Source organism: Pristis pectinata, chromosome 6 (genome assembly GCF_009764475.1).
Source record: "Pristis pectinata isolate sPriPec2 chromosome 6, sPriPec2.1.pri, whole genome shotgun sequence".
NCBI lineage: Eukaryota > Metazoa > Chordata > Chondrichthyes > Rhinopristiformes > Pristidae > Pristis > Pristis pectinata.
In genome coordinates, this window is record NC_067410.1 from 12,982,915 (window position 1) to 13,003,359 (window position 20,445).

The 20,445-nt window shown below is 41.7% G+C and overlaps 1 protein-coding gene across 1 annotated transcript in view; it reads right to left on the bottom strand.

Moving 5' to 3' along the window:
- Positions 1 to 20,445, bottom strand: part of slc26a6 (solute carrier family 26 member 6) — an 80,669-nt gene that overhangs the window by 28,228 nt on the left and 31,996 nt on the right. The window contains exons 4-9 of the mRNA XM_052017639.1: positions 19,514 to 19,624; positions 12,234 to 12,412; positions 9,905 to 10,069; positions 3,907 to 4,059; positions 3,424 to 3,506; positions 358 to 505 (exon numbers count right to left, since the gene is read on the bottom strand). Of these exons, the coding sequence (XP_051873599.1) occupies positions 358 to 505; positions 3,424 to 3,506; positions 3,907 to 4,059; positions 9,905 to 10,069; positions 12,234 to 12,412; positions 19,514 to 19,624 (839 nt within the window). The remainder of the gene's footprint in view (positions 1 to 357; positions 506 to 3,423; positions 3,507 to 3,906; positions 4,060 to 9,904; positions 10,070 to 12,233; positions 12,413 to 19,513; positions 19,625 to 20,445) is intronic.

Below are 20,445 nucleotides of genomic sequence, written 5' to 3' on the forward strand. Positions count from 1 at the left end.
TAATGGGCCAGGAGATAAGGTGCTAGAAATGTAATTTATAAGCAAGATCACAAAGCTCGTGGCCTTGGTTGGGGAATAGTGCTGAGAAGTTGGCATGGGCATCAACAGTGTCAATGGCAACAGAGGCTGATGGGTCATAGAACATAGAACAGTACAGCACAGGAACAGGTCCTTTAGTCCACGCTCTCTGTGCCGACCCTGATGCCAATCGAAACTAATCCCATCTGCCTACACATGGTCTATATCCCTCCATTCCCCGCCTGTTCATGTACCTGTCTAAATGCCTCTTAAAAGTCCCTGTCGTTGAACAATTTACATTTTGTTCCAACATCACCAGTGACTGGAACCCTGTGTTACCTGATTGCTGTCCACCTCGTACCCATGCTTGAGTGCGAAGATCTTGCCCAAAGATATTGTGATGCCGTACCCTACAATGGCCAAGGCAAATGCATTTCCTGGGAGGCTGGAGGCAAGGCTGAAGTCAGGTACAACTGGGGCTTTCAAACTGGAGAACACAAACGAGAACAGGGATCAGTGAGAACAAGGAAAGATTTGCCTTTGTTTGGTGCCTTTCATGACCTCAGAATGTCCCACTGAAGTGTTTTTGAATTGTAGTCACTTCTGTAATGTCGAATTCCAGCCATCAGTTTCTGCGCAATAAGATCCCACAAATAACAAAATGTTAACGAGGAAATAATCTGCTTTTCCTTAACAGAAAAATATTGATCAGGACATCAGGGAAAAAACTGCTGTTCTTCAGAACAATGGTACAGAATCTTTTAAATATACCCAATAGGGTTTCAGTTCAACATCTCATCCAAACAAATGGCATCAACAATGCACTCCACCCTCGGTATTGACCTAAAGTTCAAACCTACATTTTTAATTTCAAGACTCTGCAATGGGATTGGAACCAAGAACCTTCTGCCTCTGGAGTAAGAGTACAACCAACTGAACCACATTCGGCATGTCACGTTGTTTGCCCTCAATTCGTAGTGCTCAAAGACAGTAGGGGTTGGGGATCTTCCTTTGGCCAGCTAGTTATCCGAGCTCACTGGTCACCTAGCTTAGAGCCCACATTTTCCTAGGTCGGTCCTTGGGTGCAGTCACCCTCTGGAAAGCCAGCTCCCTGTTGTTCGGAGGGGCCTGTGTAGCGCAGGGGTTAACTAAGCACAAGTAACAGGCTATGTCCTCTGGGTTGTGTGACAGCAAGAGGCCCCACACCCCCAGGCCGACTGGCTGTCAAAGCTCACATAGAATATAAATGTGAAATTCTTTAGTATTTCACAAAGGATTCAAGCACTATATAAAAAGAATGCGATTACAATTGAAAATCATTAAAAAATTAAAACTTAAAGCATTAATATACACACAGAATTAAGAATGATCAAGTATATTTTACTTAACTTAATTCAGTTGATTTAAAAAGGAATTAACATACCTAGAATTCTCCCCTTAGCCACTTCTTTCCAATGATTTCAATGGACTTTGCTGGATTTGAACCAGATTAAGCAGGCAGAGTTCCCAACCCTTGAGGAAGCCTGCACTGTGCTGTTGAACTCCATGAGGAGTCCACTACCACTGTGCAGTCGTCTCGGGAACTGCACCTAGCTAGAGTGGAAGGCCCCACTTCAGCCTGCGTTTGGCTGTCTTGAGATTCTGTTCATTTAAGCAGGTAAACATCATGTGCTGCTGGAAGATCATCAACTCGGCGAAAGACGCCCTTTGGTCTACCCGAAACTTGTTGGTCTTCCAGCACAGCAAGGTGTCCATGAGGGAATGCTACCGACTGGCACATTCCAGACTGCAGGACGTGCTGAGGGACGCACTGAAGCTTGGTGCAGCCAATGCTAACGCTCTGTGGGGAAGGACCACAGTCTAGGCTCCTTCTGCTACCGTACATGGGGGGAAGCTGAGTCGGGTGGGGAAGCCCCTCAAACATTGAAATGGTCCATCACCCCAGGGGGCCACATGAGTGGCAATGGTGCTATGGTTTAAAAAAATAAGTTAACACTACTGAATGTATTGACCATGAATGTAAAAAGTTTTGCACTGTTTAATTCTTTCATTTTTTTAAATTATGAATAAAGTTTATTTTTGAAATATATAAATAAAAGATCCTTCCTGCACCCCCTACCACTGCAGAGGCTACTGAACACTACTGAAAGTATTGACCATGAATGTAAAAGTTTTGCACTGTTTTTTTAATTTTTTATTTTGAATCTATTTTTTATTATGACTACATTTGATTTTTTTAATTAAAAAAAATTAAGCAGGTAAAAGTTGACAGAGGCTAAGCCCTGTGTAAAAGCCTCTCAAACACTTGAAGTTTGTATCATCCAAGGAGGCCACGAGTGGCAATGGTGCTTTGTACACCGAAGGTGCTTACACTACAAGTGTATAGAACTGATAACACTGTGAATGCTTAGACCAAACCACACTATGAATGTAAAGAAAGCCATGCACAATTTTGGTATTTTTTGTATATATTTTTATGAATAGTTTTTGAAATAAGAAATGATAAAAGCTGACAGTCTCTCTCAGATCTGTTGGCTTTTAAGTGGAACATCAGGGCCAACCTTTCCATCAGCATGTCTTGTAAATGGAAGAGAAAAGCTTTTTTCATAAATAAAAAATTGCTGTTTGAAAAGTGGCTTCAAACGGTTTGAAATCTAACATTTTACAATAATGTTACATCAGATGGTCAGGACATTATGTGATAGATTGTTCAGACAAAAAGAGTGATTTTAGATGGTTAACAATGTTCCATTTTGGGGAATGGAAGCATAATTGTTAGGTTCTGGATCAGTACCCAAGGACCTGGACAATTCATCCGGAGATATGAGTTTTAGTCTCACCATAGCAACCAGGGAATTTAAATTTAAGTGACCAAATAAACCTAGAATTTAGTAATAACAGCATTGGTTATAGAAACATGTGAAAGATCATTAGGTTCAGGGGAGGAAGTCCAACATCTTGACCCAATCTGCCCCATATCTGATTCCAGACTGACCAAGTGACTTACTCTCAACTGCCTCCTCAGGTCGAGGCAATTAGAGCTGGACAATAAAATGCCAGTGAGGTCCGTATTCTATGACAGAAATGATAACAAAAAAAAACGCTTTGGTTACTTCTTTCTTCTAAAGGAACTTATCCCCAAGCCCTGCTGAGATACTGTAACCACAGACTGTGCTAAAAACAAGATAAATGCTGTGTTCCCAATAAAGTGCTTGCCCATTCTCTGATTGTTGTTCCTTTTGAGCACAGGTTCATGCTCAGGGTACAGGACTGCGTCAAATTACCTACAAATAGGCGAGAAATTGCAATAAGACAGAAATGATTTAAATGATTCCCAAATAATTTAAACACTTCTAGCTGGGGATTAGTTACCCCTTTCAAGAAAGCATTTCACTATCAACTGACCCTTTAGGAATATCGCCAACAACTTCTATTCCATATTTTCCAGTCAGGTCGACATTCGATGCAATCACTGTGGCAATTATCACCTATTTTAGAATAGAACATAAAATTAGCCTTGTATTTTTTAACTTTTTCAAGACAAGAGTGTACTCTCAAACTCTGACTGATTCTCTACCCACAAGTCCAGATTAGCGGAATTATTTGTTACTTGTTACGTGTTTGTTTAAAGCTGAAAAATTGATTGAAGCACCAGTATTTTGTATCAGCATTTTTGCCATAATATGATCATCATTTTGTCTTCTTTCCACCTTTTAGAGAGGGGACAAATGGGGAAGGACGAGGGCTAAACAGTAGAGAAGAAAAAGAGGGTGAAGAAGAAGAAGAATTTCTAGGTATCTTCGACAATGTTGCAGCAAATATGTGAAAAATGTGTGTGTTGCTAAGAAAATCAAATTCATTAATCCCATGGATGACACTTGTACTTACCTCAATTAGTTCAATAGGAATTGGTATTGGCAACTTAGATTTGAAACAGTCATTTAACACCTTCACTCCCAACATGGTGGACATGGCAATAATGCCGACAACCAGGGTGCCAATATTTGTCAAGTGTATTGCTTTGAACACATCGATTAAAGTCTGTTAGGAACAAAAAAAAGAACCATGTGAACATACCCAATCAAGACAAGTAATGTACAGTCTAGAGACTTGAATGCACCACCTAATGACTGGGAGTCAAGTCCTCATCACTTTGATCAACAGCAAACGTGCTCCATGAAGACAATACTTTCATTGACATTTTTAGTTCATGTATGGAGGGAAAAGCTTAATGTTAGGAGAACTGAGTCCACAGTTTTTGAAGATACTTCAATGTACTTTTGTCCCAACCACCTGCTCTCATTGAAGTATTTACCTTTGGATAACAAGTACATTTTTGTGTCCAATTCTGGTCACCACATTTTAGAAAGGACAAAGTCCTAGAGAGGATGCAGGAGAGATTTACTGGGAAAGCCTTACAGATGAGGAATTTCAGATGTTTCTGTTTGAGATTTGATGCAAAATGTTGATGGACTTGGATGGGATAAATTGAGAGGAACTGTTCCTATTCGCAGGGGCAACAGGGACAAGATTGACAGATCAAAGTGACACATGGAAAGATTTTATTTTACAGCGCAAGCAGCTGAGGTCTGGAATCCACTGTCAGAGACAGGAGTGCGGGCAAATTCGGCTGTAGTATTCAAAAGGGAGCTGGAAAAATATCTAAAAAGGAAAAGAACTTGCAGGCCTGGGGGGAAAGGACAGGTTAGTGGGCTTAGCTCTATTGCTCTTACACAGAGTTAGTAATAAATAGCTTTCTTCCATGCTGTAGTCATTCTGTGATTCTATAAACAACTTCAACCGTTGGGGTAAGGAATCAGCATTTGCTCCCAACTAGTACTTGGTTACCTCAGGGTGAACGTCTGGGCTTAGTTGTGAGGCCCTAAGAGCAAGCATACTGTCGATATGGTCTAAGTTCAGACAAACTTAAAAAGCATAGCTGTATGAAAGTCTCTCTGCCCTTCACCTCTCACTTAATGGTTCCCATTCTCACCTCCTTTACTTATCAAATTCCAGCACAGGGAGCCCTTGGTGTTCCTGCTTATCTCCCTCCAGCTGTTGTCACCCATCTCCACACTCCCCTCCCCCCACCTCCATCCATCTGCCTCTCCATTTTTTCGTCTCTCTTTCTCTGCCTCCTTCTATCTTTCACCTGCCACTGTCTCCCAACTCCACCCCGCTCCCCTCCCTTATCTGGTGCAACCTGCCCATCATCTTACACCCCTCCTCAGTCCACCAATCACCTCAGACTCCTGTCCCACCACTCCCCTTCTCCTCTTTATACTGGCCATCTTGCCTCTCCACTCTTAGTCCTGATGCAGGGTTTCGACTTGAAATGTCAACAGTTCCTTTCATCCCACAGATGCCGCGCAGTCCGCTGAGTTCCTTCAGCAGATGGTTTGTTGTGAGCTACTAGGTGTTCTTTAACGTCGCTTGTTGCTCGTCTCCAGAGTGACTAAGATTACCAGAGTTACTCGAGTGAACAAACATGATTTATTAAGGAAGTGACCCACTTTGTACATACAAAATTGAATCTAGAGAAACAAAGGACTGCAGATGCTGGAATCTAGATGAAAAACACTCTGAAGCTGGAGGAACTCAGCAGGCCAGGCAGCATCCATGGAAAAAAGCAGGTGGTCAATGTTTCGGGTCAGGACCCTTCTTCAGGACTGAAGATAGGAAAAGAGGAAGCCCAATATATCGGAGATTGAATCTACACAGAGTGGCCACTTCATGAGGTGGCCATGCCATATATACACCACATGGTAGACATCGTCATGTTGTCCAGCATGTGATTCTATTGTGTCCAATCAGAGTACTGCATATGTTAACCAATTACAGAGCCAAATAAATACTGTAAGTAATGTAAAAACACCATTCACACCAACAGAAGGACCCATTCCTTTGGCAAATGGATATGAGAAGAACAGGACAAGTTGCTCCACTTCTGTAAACCTGAAATCATCCAAAACTCTGCACACAAAATTACAATCGTCTAACCCCTCGGCTCACAAACCCACAACGGTTCCTGTCAAGTAACACCTTCAGTTTAAAGAGTCTCGACCTGAAATGTCGACTGTTCACTTCCCTCCACAGATGCTGTCTAATCCACTGAGTTCACTGAGTTCCTCCAGAAGCATCTGCAGTCTCTCTTAAAAATCATCACCCTTGTTTTCAAATTCTGCATTGGCCTTACCCTTCTAATTTCCTCCTGATGGTTATTATTGAATTTGCTTCAATTACCTTTCCAGGTAACACATTCCTGATCATAATGACCCACGGGCTAAACAAAAATGTACTCATTTAAATTCTCATTTCCAGTCCTCTATTCCCAAATTGTCTCCGACATTTCTTTTTCCATTGTAGGCGGCTACATGGGGGAGCCAGTTAAGTGAATTTAATTGGAGATGCAAATGACTGCTGGAAACTCGAGCAAAAATCAAACTGCTGGAGGAACTCAGTGGGTCAGGCAGCATCTGTGGAGGGAAATGGACAGTTGACCCTTTGTCTGCATTGAAAGATAGACAGGAGATAGCCAGTGTAAAGAGGTGAGGGGAAGGGGTAGAACAAGAGCTGGCAAGCAATAGGTAGATTCAGGAGAGGAGGGCAGATAGGCAGATGGTGAAAGAAGATTGGGCAGAAACAATGCAAATACAAGGGAAGTTAAAAAATTTCTGCAGATTGTTTTTGAAGTTTATCTTAATGGAAAAGGCTTTATTTGTATCATTTAACTTGAACTTCATTCTTTATTAACATAATAAATGATACTTCTGTACATTTTAAAAGGTTGTAGGTACAAGGGCTGTTTGATTGATTTGACTGCTGACAGGTGCATTTCTTGTGGAATGAGCTGAGTACCTTTTATGTGTAAACTCATCTCCAAACTCAAGTGTTTTTGAGTAATGACGAGGAATGGTCTGGAAAGAGCCCCAGCATTTAGTGCAACCCTCCAGGCTGGTCAATCATTAAGAATGTATTACACTGTTGACGTATTTGGTTAATATATCAGAGCATTGCATTCATCACAGAAAACTAGCTTGATTCATTGCAAGATGTCCCATATTGGATCCACACGAGGTCAATGGTATGCTTAAGGTGGAAAATGTGCTTCAGTTAGATGATGGTCATCCATTACCATTCCAGTATAAAATCTTAATTGTTGTCCAAATTCCAGAAATTGAAGTCATCCACTCCTTAAAGTCTCCCTTTTATTAATATTTTGAAGTAAAAACAGACTACTTAAATAACAGACTACTGATGCCTAAACCAAGTTATTGTTCCCTGAAATAGAGAAGGTTCAAAAAAAGGGTGCATTTATATAGCACCTTTCACATTCCATTCAGGACCAGGCCATGCACTTTAGAGACAATGAAGTGCTCTTGAAGAATAGTCACTGTTGTTAGGTAGGAAATGCAGCTGCAAATTCAGACATAATAAGATCTCACAACCTGCAGTGTGATGATCACTGATCAATCTGGTTTTGAAATGTTGATTGAGGGATAAATAATGTCAAGAGGAGTGGGAATAATGGAAATAGTTCCATGGTATTTGCTATACAGAGCAGACAGGGCCTTTGTTTCATGTTTCATCTGAAAGCTGGTACTCTAGACCCTGCCGGAGCCCCTCAGCACTGCACTGGAATGTCACTCTAGGTCTCTGCCAGTTAGGAGTGAAGATCCAACCAAGGGTTAAGGATGATTTAAATGAGGTTTTCAGGATTTTGAAAATAATTTGATAGGAAACATTTTTTATTTGTGGGGGTGTCAAAGGACAATTGGGAAACAATAAGATGGAGCCATGTCAGGAGAGATGCTAAGAAACACCTCTTCAAGGAAAAGATGGTGTGTTTGGAATTTCCGCTAAAATAAATAATTTTAAATCTGAAATTGATAGACTTTTGCTATCGAAGTGTGTTGAGGAATATGGTGCCAAACCAATTAAGTGGAATTAGGGTACAGATAAACTATGACTTTGTTAATGGGGAAAGTTGGTCAACCAGAGAGTGATCCATCATTGTTGTTATGCCTCCAACAGACTATTTTTATCTATGTAGTTGTAATAATTTACCATTTGCAGTCTGCCTTCCCTTTAAGTTGTGGCCTTTGATGAAAGTTGGGAGTGTCCATGCTGGTGACTGAGTTCGTTGGGAAGTACAGTTGGTTTACAAGCTTTTCATTAATGAACAACTACTGGTTACACTTGGCTGCATTCTGCGCTCTTTCTGACCACTGGCAATTGAGAGCAATCAATCATTTGGCATATTATCTTCTGGATTAATTCACTTATTACCTTCCCCTTGACATTTAGTAGGTTGGGTAAAGTTCACATTGAGACAAACACAATTGATTTTAACCCTTGGTGGTGACAGAACTGTCACTGGTAAATTAACCTCTCTCATTAAATACCCATCAATTTGTAAAGAGAAGTTTTTGGGTGTATTACTAATGGTTGATACATCACCTTCCATTTTCAGACACTGTTAAAAGTTAAAATCAGCAACAATTTCAACCAGATTATCAATTTTAGTAGGTTGTATGACTTCTTTTTCTTCACTATTGTATAATTGAACCATGTATCACATATGTATTAAATGCATAGAACAGAATAACGGGCAGGTATTTAAGTTAGGGGAGACACAAGAGACTGCAAATGCTGGAATCTGGAGCAATAAATAAGAAGCTGGAGGAACTCAGCAGGCCAGGCAGCACCTGTGGAGGGAAATGGACAGTCGACATTTCGGATCAAGACCCTTCATCTGGACCCTTCATGTTAGTTAACAGTATGATGGTTTACATTTCAGCTGCATCCTAACTCACACCAATGATGCTGGAGGAACTCAGCAGGCCAGGCAGCATCTGTGGAGGGAAGAAAACTTCTTCAAGGTCGGCATCCTTGAAGAGACCTCGCAGTGGAGCAGTGATACTAGAGAAACAAAGGACTGCAGATGCTCCACGGATGCTGCCTGGTCTGCTGAGTTCCTCCAGCATCAACGTGTTTATTATCTAGATCCCAGCATCTGCAGTCCTTTGTTTCTTTAACTCACACCAAGTTCTTTTCACCCATCACCACTATACTTTCTAACCTAGCTTGGCTTCCAGTTCATAAATAACTCAAATTTAAAGATCTTATCTTCTGTTTGAACCCCTCCTTGGACCTAGCCATCCCTATACCAATAAACAGGCAGCTCTAGAAATCTCTGCAAACTCTTGTGCACTGTCTTTGGCTCAGGGCTGGTGTCCTTCTGCTATCTAAATTGAATTGTTATAATTTCCTCCCAAAACCCCTCTTCCTCTCTCCTTCTCTCTCTTCCTGTGAAAGTTTATCCAATATGAACCTGCAAACCTTTGGACTCCCCTATTGTGTTTATGAAGGTGACCTCCATGAGACATATACAAGGTTTTGAGAGGGTTTTACGAGGTGAGTGCCAAGGAAAATTTAGACTGTGGTCAAATGATAAAAGTGTTAGCCCTGGACTGGGGTCAGAAGAAATTTCTTCATTTGATAAAGCATTGTAAATAAATGGAATTCTCTACCTTAATAGACAGTGGATAATTAGTTTGAGTATATTCAAGACTGAGTTAGAAAGACCTTTGCATGCTAAGGGATTAGAGGATATTGGTTTCTAGTGGGAATGTGGTCAAGACACAGGGTCAGCCATGAGCTTTCTAAGTGGTGAAGATTGTTCGAGAAGGCACAGTGCCTATGGGCTCTTCCTATTATGAACATTAAAGATGTTATGTAAAGCTCTTGTTGTGTTTCCTAGGCACTGGAAAGCACAATGAAAAGTTATTTATGACAATGAAGCCAACAATGGTGGTGGTTGAAAACTCCACAGTTATTGCTGCAAACTCATATTTCGCATGGCACAAGTGCACCCGTTACTCACATAGATTAGCGAGAGGGGTCCTTCCCTTCTGGGAACAGCGATGCCAAACACATACTTCAGTTGCGACACCAGCACATGGACTGCTGCCCCTGTGGTGTACCCTCTGACGAGAGGATCGGAAAGGTACGTGACAACAAATCCGAATTGTATCAGCCCCAGCAGGATCTGCGCAATGTGAAGAAGCACAAGTTACAGATGTCAACTACATTATTCCTCAACCCAACAGCCTTTTTGCAACCTGTCTTCCCTACAACTGTGACCTTGTTTAGGACTGCTGATTTGGTCCATCTGGAGAAACTGTTGAAGAGCAGGGTTTTCATTAATGAACAACTATTGTTCCTCTTGGTTGTGCTACATGCCCTTTGTGAATACAGGCAATTGAAAGTGATTAAGTACTTAACACAGCTTTATCTCCTTGAAGGTATTGTTATGGTTGATCACCTTGATCGAATATGGGTAAAGTCCATGTTAAGACAAATAAAACTCATCTTAACTAACTGTGGAAGAAAACAGCAAGCACCCATTTCCCAATCCATATACTTCTCATGGTATGTACAGAGCACATCTACTTTGCATCCTATTCTCCCTCCCAACTGTGGTCACAAGAGCTCGCAGCTTCCCCCCTGCTGTGGTTGAGAGAGCTCACACCTGCATCTCTGCCACTTCCTGCACCTCTGCTCTCACCCCCACCCCTCCCAGACCCAACAGAGATAGGATCCCCCTTGTCCTCACATTTCATCCCACCGGCCTACGTATCCAACACATCATTCTCCACCACTTCCACCCTGCAATGGGTCCCCACCACCAAGCATATCTTCCCCTCCCCACCTCTTTCTGCCTTTTGCAGGGACCGCACTCTCTGCGACTCTCTCGTTCACTCCTCCCTCCCCACCCATCCCACTCCTACCCCCGGGGACTTTCCACTGCCCCCACCACAGGTGTAACATCTGCCCCTAAACCACCTCCATCCAGGGGCCCAAACGGTCCTTTCAGGTGAGACAGAGATTCACCTGCACCTCCCTTAATATCATCTGCTACATTTGGTGCTCCAAGTGTGGCCTCCTCTACGTTGGTGAGATGAAACGCAGACTAAGTGACCGTTTCACAGAACACCTGCGCTCCATCCGTAACTGCGATCTGCATCTTCCCATTGCCAGTCACTGCAACTCCCCCTCCCACTTCGTCACAGATATATCAGTCCTCGGCCTCCTCCACTGCCAGGAGAATTCCAAGTGCAAACTGGAGGAACAGCACCTCACTTTCCGTCTTGGAACCTTGCAGCCTAACAGCATGAACATTGAATTCTCCCACTTTAAGTAATCCCCACAACCTCCCCCCCCCCAAACCCCCCCCCTCACCCAACCATGCCTCTTCTTTTCTTCCCTTTCCTTACCTTTGACTCATCCCCCGGTGGATCTGCTCTCCCCTCCTCCCCCGCACATCTGCCTATCACTATCTCTTACCTGCATCTACCTATCACCACCTTGTGCCCACCCCACCTCCCCTCTTTTGTCCACCTATCACTGCTCTGCTTTTCCCTCCTATATATTGGGCTTCCCCTTTTCCTATCTTCAGTCCTGAAGAAGGGTCCTGACCAAAACATTGACCACCTGCTTTTCTCCATGGATGCTGCCTGGCCTGCTGAGTTCCTCTAGCACCATGGTGTTTGTCATCTGCACAGATAGATCCTAAGGTCAGGATTGAACTGAGGTCCACTCTGGTTAAGAAGGTTACAGTTCAAGCCCTGCTCCAGAGATGTGAGCAAAATATCTAAGCTGTTGCCTAGTGTTGCACTTTTGGAAGTTGCTGTCTTTTGCCCTTGAAGTAGATATAAAAGTGCTTCCTTGAAGAACACCAGGAGAATTAGCCTGAATCTCTGGGGCAATTGTTACCCCCTCTGAACAACACCAGAGAAAAATATATGATTATAATCTTGCAAGCTCATGCACGCATTGTGGTAGGTGTGAGCTAGCTGTGGGTGAATGGATCTTGCTATTCTTACCACACAACAGTGACTATACTTCAAACAGAATTCAATAGCTATAGATTGGAATGTCCTGAAAAGCATGTGAAAGTTGCTATAAAAAATCATGTCCTTCTTTTAATTGTGAAAAAAATCAACAAATTACAATGTCTTGTTTGTACGGCATTTAGGTACACTTTTCAGTAGATAAAGCCCCCAACCTTCCAATCATTTCCCAATAACTTGCTGTGCCTGCATTGCTAACTTTTTGTGTTTCATATTATAGATGCTGGAGCCCTCAATCATATCTTTCCACCTTCCTGCCCTAAATGAATACCAGCTCCTAGTTTCCTTATGACAACTCACTTGAAAGATGCCAGAAAGGAAGGTAACCATGCTTGCCACTTTCACTCTCATCAAATCTCGTGCCACGGTGTCAATCATAGTTCCATTTGTATCGTTTGCAGAACTGATCAGAAAGTTCTCGTCTGGGGCCATCCTCTCTGTTATGGTTCCCAACATAACACTCAGTACTGCAAAAGACCCTATAACAAGACAAAAATGGATCAAGGTGGAGTCAAATTCAGATTATAAACATCATGCCCTTTACATTCAGGACTGGATCAAACAATAATTATTACCTTCCCTTCAGTAAACCTAATACAACATGAAATGATGTATCATAACCTTCCATGGAAGGGCAGACATGATGTATTGAATAACATGATAAAACATCATTCTGCATATAACCTAGCTTTGATAATTAAAAATATGAAATTTGCCCTCAGTAAACCTTGACCCACTGCAATCCGCCTACTGCCAGAACAGGTCCACGGTGGATACCATGTCCCTGGCCCTATAGTCATCTCTGGAACATCTAGATGACAAGGACACCTACATCATACTCCTATTTATTCACTATAGCTCTGCCTTCAACACCATAATTCCAAACAAACTTATCTCCATACTCCTAGGCCTAGGACTCAGCAACCCCCATCTGCAACTGGATCCTTGATTCCTGACCAACAGACTGCAATCAGCAAGGATAGGCAACAACACCCCCTGCACAATTATCCTCAAAACTGGTACCCTGCAATGCTGTGCCCTCAGTCTCTTACTAATCACCCGATACACTCATGACTGTGTGGCCAAACTCTCTTCTATTTACAAGTTCACAGATGACACCACCAATCAATGATGAGAAGGAGGTAGAAAGCCTAGTGGCATGGTGTCATGATAACAATCTTTCCCTCAATGTCAGCAATATGAAGGAGCCAGTCATTGACTTCAGGAAGTGGGGTGCAGTACACGCCCCTGTCTGTATTAATGGTGCTGAGATGGAGATAGTTGAGAGCTTCAAGTTCCTAGGTGTAAATATCACCAACAATTCATCCTGGTGTAGCCACGTGAACACTATGGCTAATGAAGAACACCAACACCTCTATTTCCTCAGAAGACTAAGGAAATTTGGCATGTCCCTGATGACTCTTACCCATTTTTACAGATGCACCATAGAAAGCATCCTTTCCGGATGCATCACAGCTTGGTATGGCAACTGCTCCGCCCAAGACCGCAAGAAATTGCAGTGAATTGTTAACGCAGCCCAGTCTATCACACAAACCAGCCTCCCCTCCATTGACTCCGTCCTCGGGAAAGCAGCCAATGTAATCAAGGATCCCCCCCTACCCCAGTCATTCTCTCTTCCCTCTCCCGTTGGACAGAAGATACAAAAGTTCGAATGCACGTACCACCAGGCTCAAGGACAGCTTCTATCCCACTGTTATCAGGCTCTTGAACAGACCTCTCATACATTAAAGATGAACTCTTGATCTCCCAATTCTGCCTCATCGTGGCCCTTGCACTTCATTTGTCTACCTGCACTGCACTTTCTCTGCAGCTGGAACACTACTGTATATTCTGCATTCTGTTTTTCTTTTTAATACCTTGATGTACTTATGTATGACATGATCTGTCTGGATGGCATGCAAACAAAAGCTTTGCACTGTATCTCGGTACATGTGACAATAATAAACCAATACCATTACCAATAGAGCATCACCACAGTTTTAAAATTCTCATCTTTGTTTACAAATCCCTTTAGCTCCCATCACTTTAGCTTTCTCTATCTCTGTGACCTCCTCCAACCCCACAATCCAACATCTCCACATTCCTCCAATCCGGAACAAAAAACAGAACACTGCAGAAACTCGGTGGGTCAAGCAGCACCTGTGGAGGTGAAAGGTGCAAGTCGACGTTTTGGGTCGAGACTCTGCATCAGGACTGAGAGGGAAGATTGTCAGTATATAGCAGTACGGCTGGGAAGGGTTGGAAGGTTGAGATAGCAGTTGGATGGTGATAGGTGGAGCCAGATGGGGAGAGGGTGATGGGCAGATGGACCCAGGTGGGAGGGAGGGGGTGGGGAAGGTGAATAAAGGGAGAAAAAAACTAGGTGGACAGGTGAGTGTGTGTGGGAGGGGTGTGGGTTTCAGGTAACTCTTAATTCTATTTTTATGTTTCATGTTCTTATTTCTGCCTCTTTGGCCATATTTCTGGTCAATGGTCCAAGTATCTCTCAGTGGTGTGGGGCCTGTTTTTATTCGATAACGCTCCCTTGAAGCATATTGGGATGTTTTGCTGCAGGTGCAAAGTGAATTCAAGTTGTTGTTATTGAATGAAGCTTTTAGGAAGCATACCCCAACTGCAGTGAAATGGTGGGTGTAACAAAGTAGTACTGGAAAGTTATAGATACAAAGCATGGTATGAAGACACTATGGGACTGTACGAACAGTGTGTTCAGTGGGGTGTCACGATATGGAGCTGCACGCAGAGGTGAGTCACTGACTCTGTAAGGGGGGAGATGGAGAAACTGGAAGAGATTTTTGGAAGACGTGGCTTTGTTACAAAGTGGTGTGAGGAGAAAGATGGTTGGGACAGCAAGTTGTGAGGAGGATAAAAAACCAACAAGATGCTGGAGGAATTCAGCAAGCCAGGCAGCATCCGTTGAGAAATACAGACAGTCAATATTTCAGGTCAGGACCCTTCTTCAGGACTGAAGATATGAAAAGGGGAAGCCCAATAAATGTGGCGGGGGGGTGGGGGGGTGGGGAAGAAAGGATATATAGGATATATTGGGAGCCCGCAAAGGGAAGTGGATGTGAGTGAGAAAGCTGTTGGCAGATGGAGTATAATGTGGGATAATGTGAAGTTCTCCACTTTGGAAGGAGGAATGAACAAGTAAATTATTATTTGTGGACTGAGAGTAAATAATATTGAGGTATGAGGGAACCTAGGGGTCTCCCGATATATGAAACACAAAATTTAGCAATGCAGGTACAACAGGCTATTGTGAAAGTGAGAGGCCTTTATTGCAAGGAATGTGGAGTATGAAAACGGGGAAGTTTTGATACAATTTTACAGGAGTATTGGTGTGACCATACCTGGAAAACTGTGCGCTGTTTTGGCCTGCATATTTAAGAAAGGATGCAGCTGCGTTGGAGTCTATGCGGGGAAGGTTCACTGGACTGATTACTGGGACGGAGGAGTTGATGAAGATACGGTAAGCAGATTGGGCCTGTACTCATGGGAGCTCTGATGAATGAGAGTTGATCCTATTGAAACATATAAGATTGTGCTGAGGACTGACAGATTGAAGCTGCTGAGAGGGCATTTCCCCAAGTGAGGAATATCTAAACCTGAGGGAAATCATTTTGGAATAAAGAGTCCCTCATTTTGATGGAAATTTAAATTTAAAGTTTAATTAAATTTTAAATTTTATTTGCAGCGTGGTAACAGGCCCTTCCGGCCCAATGAGTCCGCGCCGCCCATTTTTTTAAACCCAAATTAACCTACCTGTATGTCTTTGCAATGTGGGAGGAAACTGGAGCACCTGGAGGAAGCCCACGCAGACACGGGAGAACGTACAAACTCCTTACGGACAGCGACGGGAATCGAACCCCGATCGCTGGTGCTGTAATAGCGTCGCGCTAACCGCTACGCTATGAGGAGGAGTTTCTTCCCTCAGAAGGACATGAATATATTTGGAATTGTCTCCCCCAGAGAGCTGTGGAGGTGGAGTCATTGAAACATATTCAAGGCAGAGACTGACAGACATCTGAACCACAAGGGAGTTGAGGGGAGCCCAAGACTGGATCAGCCATGATTTTATTGAATGATAGAGAAGGCTGTAGAGATTGGCCTATTCCTTCTCCCGTGTTTATATTCTTATGCCCTTACTTTGAGAAGATTAAAAAACACTGACGGCCCAAGGAATGTAAAAAGCAACATTTGGAGCAATAACTCACCTGGAGTTGCCATGGGAAACACACAAAGCAATTCAGGAAATCTAACAATTGGCAGGGTCTCCCAGCTACTTTGAGAAACAGTGATTTCCTAAAAACTGTTCAGTAATCATTTCTATACTGTAACATGACATGAAATGAACTATCCCAGTTACAAATATTAACTGATACGTAGGAATGTGAATTGCTGCAAAAAACCACAAATATTCAGCTGAGTGAATATCCATGAGAGAGAAGCTGAGTTGGTAACATAATAGTTCATTAGAACCAGGAAAGGTTAGGAATCGAGTGTGCTCTAGATATCACTGGTATCTCTAGAAGAGGTATTAGCCATAAAGTTTCGTTATACGCTGACGATTTATTACTCTTTATATCAAATGTTGAAACCTTGTTACCTCCTATGCTTTCTCTACTTTCCTGTTTTAGTCAGTTTTCAGGATACAAATTGAATTTACACAAGAGCGAACTTTTTCCCTTGAATAACCTGGTACCCCTCCATATTAACCTTCCTTTTAAAATTGTAAGAAATCATTTTACTTATCTGGACATATCAATTACTAAAAACTATAAACATTTATTTAAAGAAAATTTTCTCACCTTACTGTATTATGTGAAAAGGGTTTTATCAAGTTAGTCACCCCTCTCTATATAATTGATAGGCCGAATTAATTCTATTAAAATGAATATTCTACCTAAATTCATATATCTATTTCAGGCTTTATCTGTTTTTATTCATAGGTCCTTTTTTGACTATCTCGATTCAATTATATCTTCTTACATATGGAAAAACAAACATCCTAGATTAAATAAAGCTCATCTTCAGAAGGTTAAAGAGAATGGAGGTACAGCCTTACTTAGTTTTAGGTTATATTACTGGGCAGTCACTATACGAAATCTTACGTTTTGGTTACATTACATTAATCAAGAGGCTTGTCCAGTATGGGTTTCTTTGGAAGCTAACTCTGTTAAAAAAATTTCTATTATTTCTCTGCTTGGATCTTCACTTCTTTTATCATTAAATAAATTAACTGATAAGTTAGTAGTTAAACACACTTTGAGGATTTGGTTACAATTTAGAAAATATTTTGGCTTATCGAGATTTTCTTTGTCTAGTCCCATTATTTCTAATTATTTTTTTAAACCTTCTATGACTGATGTAGTTTTTAAAGAGTGGGACAAGTCGGGTATCACTTGTTTTCAGGATCTGTTTGTTGGAGGGAATCTTTCTTCGTTTGAACAATTGTCAACCAAATATAATTTACCAAAAACTCATTTTTTCTGATATTTACAAATTAGAGATTTTCTTTGATCTCAATTACATTCTTCTCCTATGCGTCCTGATAAAAATTTACTAGATGTAATTTTTAATTTGAAGCCTTTTCATGATGGCTCAATATCTAATATTTATGACAAGTTATTAGGAATGAATAAGGTTCCATTAGATAAAATTAAAAATGCCTGGGGACAAGACTCGCGGATGTCAATTTCTGAGGAAACTTGGAATGAAATTTTTAAATTGGTTAATACTTTGTCATTATGTGCCTGTCATTCTCTCCTTCAATTTAAAGTGGGCCACAGAGCTCACTTGTCTAAAGACAAACTAACCTGTTTTTATTCGGACATATCTCCTTATTGTGACAAATGCAATAATGGAGAGGCTTCTTTAATTCACATGTTTTGGACGCGTCAGAGTCTTAAAAAATATTGGGCAGAGGTGTTTCAAACTTTTTCTGTGCTTTTTAAAATAAATTTTAAACTTAATCCTTTGACTGCATTATTTGGGATTGTCGGAGAAAAAGGTATAACTTTGGAGGCTTCGGATCTACACATTCTGGCTTTTATTTCTCTTATAGCCAGGAGGGCTGTGTTGCTTAAGTGGATGGAAGTTACCCTGCCTACTCATGCTCAATGGTTACGGGATGTTATGTCATACCTGAATCTAGAGAAGATCCGTTGCTCAATTCTGGAATCTGACTTAGACTTTCAAACCCTGTGGGGACCTTTTTTGAATTATTTTCTAAACCTTTGATTTGGTGACTAAAGTACAGATATTGGCTGATATCGTTATGTCTCAAGGGTCTTTCCTTGTCTTTTTTTTTACCAAACAGCTTCAGTTTCTGGTAGTGGGTGTAGATTTTTTTTATAATAAAATTATTCCAATTTTTCTTCATTAACTAACTATCACATGTGATTATTAACTTAGAGTATTGTGATCTCAAGTATGATTTAACACAATGTATTCTGTAATATTTTTATCCATTCTTTGATGCATGTACTCTTTTTTTTGTGGAATTAATAAAAATATTGTAAAAAGAAAGAAAGAAATCGAGTGTGCTTTAAGCTGCGGAGAAGGGGAAGGGGTGCAGAGAGTAAAGAGAGTATCTGTGGGAGGGTTAACTGAACTACAGCAACAAACAAGCTGCTGGAGGAACTCAGCGGGTCGAGCAGCATCTGTTGGGGGGGGAAGGAATTGTTGACATTTCAGGTTGAAACCCTACATCAGGACTGAATTGCAGAAAGTGGTGGCGAATAAAGGATTGAGAGAAGCTGGTGAAGGCATGGTAACTGTGGAAGGCACATAAAAAGTGATACCACATTTAAAGTAGGAATGAGTGTGATAGAAACTATTTGCCTGGATGTGTGCAACTCCAAAAGCATCCAAGATGCTCGACAAAATACCTCGGTTGATTGGCACTCCCTTCTCCATCAGAGCACAATGGCCTCAGTACAGGGTGCACTGCAGTTACTTGCTGAGGTTATGTCCAAACTTTTGACCTCTACCACTGAGGAAATGTAGCAGGTGCATGGGATCACCACTACCTGCAAATACCGTCATGACTTGGAAATATTTTGCCTGTCCTTCATCACCGCTGTGTCCAAATTCTCGAACGGCCAACCCAACCGCAACAGGGGAGAGCCATCAGCAGATGGACTGCAGCGATCTAATCCGCCACTGCCTTCCCAAGGGAAATTAGGGAAAAACAATAAATGCTGCAGACACAAGAGACCGCAGATGCTGGAAGCTGGAGCAACACACAATCTGCTGGAGGAACTCAGTGGGTCGAGCAGCATCTGTGGGTGGGGGTGGAGGGAAGGAATCGTTGACGTTTCGGGTCGAAACCCTGCATCAGGATTAAGAGTGGAGATGCTGGCCTTACCAGCTTTGCCCAGCCCCCATAAGTGAACAAAATAAAAAGGTGTAGTCAGGTTGATCCAAATGGATACTTCTTCTCTATGAGGGAATTCATTCAGTGGTAAGGAGATTTTCGTGCAAAAGGAGAGATGGCATAGGAGGTGATAAAGTGAAAGAATCAGGTACTGACGGAAAAGGAAGGGTGCCGAACTTACCCACTGAAACATGTCTGGATGTCCCGAATATAAAGTACACAAGCACAGGGAAAAAAGATGTATAGAGACCATACACGGGGGGAACAGCTGCCAAAAGGGCATAAGCCATACCTGTGAAAAAAAAATGTAAGTTAAGTTAATGTTCCTATGCCAGTAGATTTATTTTCTCATGGAAATTAAGACGTTAATGTTCTTGACCTTTCAGTATATAATTCATGAACTAAGTTGGCCAAATAGTGGCTCATTTTAAAGTTTATGGCTTGCCCTATCCTCTTCAATCATCTGACCATTAGTATGCCAAGACTTTGGCCAGGTGCGCTCCTATCAGATGTATTACATTCCACACCTTCTGATGTTATTAGTTCCTCTTTCTCTATGATAAATCTGACCAAAAGAGGCTGACTGCGTTGTACTATGATAGAGAAAACAATGGTTATCAAAATTTCTCCTATTGAGGTTAGTTTATAAATCAAACCAAAGATAATAATGAGATAGAAGTTCATTCTTCCTAGCTGTCAATGAGATTGTTAACAAGCCCTTTAAGAACATGCTTTGACTGTTTTGTAGATTGTATCTTTATGAAGATAGAAAGCTGTGATTGAATGTATGACACAGAACTGATTTTGGACGTTCAGAACTCAAGAGTAGCTATACTCCACTCAATAGGCAGAATTTTATCTGTAGTAATGGTGACTCCCTTGTAATATGCCTCCTCTCAGTGTTCAACTCAGTGGATCTGAATATGAAGCATCTAATGGGTGGCCAAAGCATTAGCACTCAAGGTGATGCTCCACCTCAATGTTTTGGAGAACGTTTTAGCAAGTATTTAATCTAGTGACTATTTCTCTGACTCCATCATATTTCCTGAAATTTAGTGCTTGAGACCCTTGTATCAAAGTGTAGGCACAGCAATTGTCATGCGTTGGTGTTTG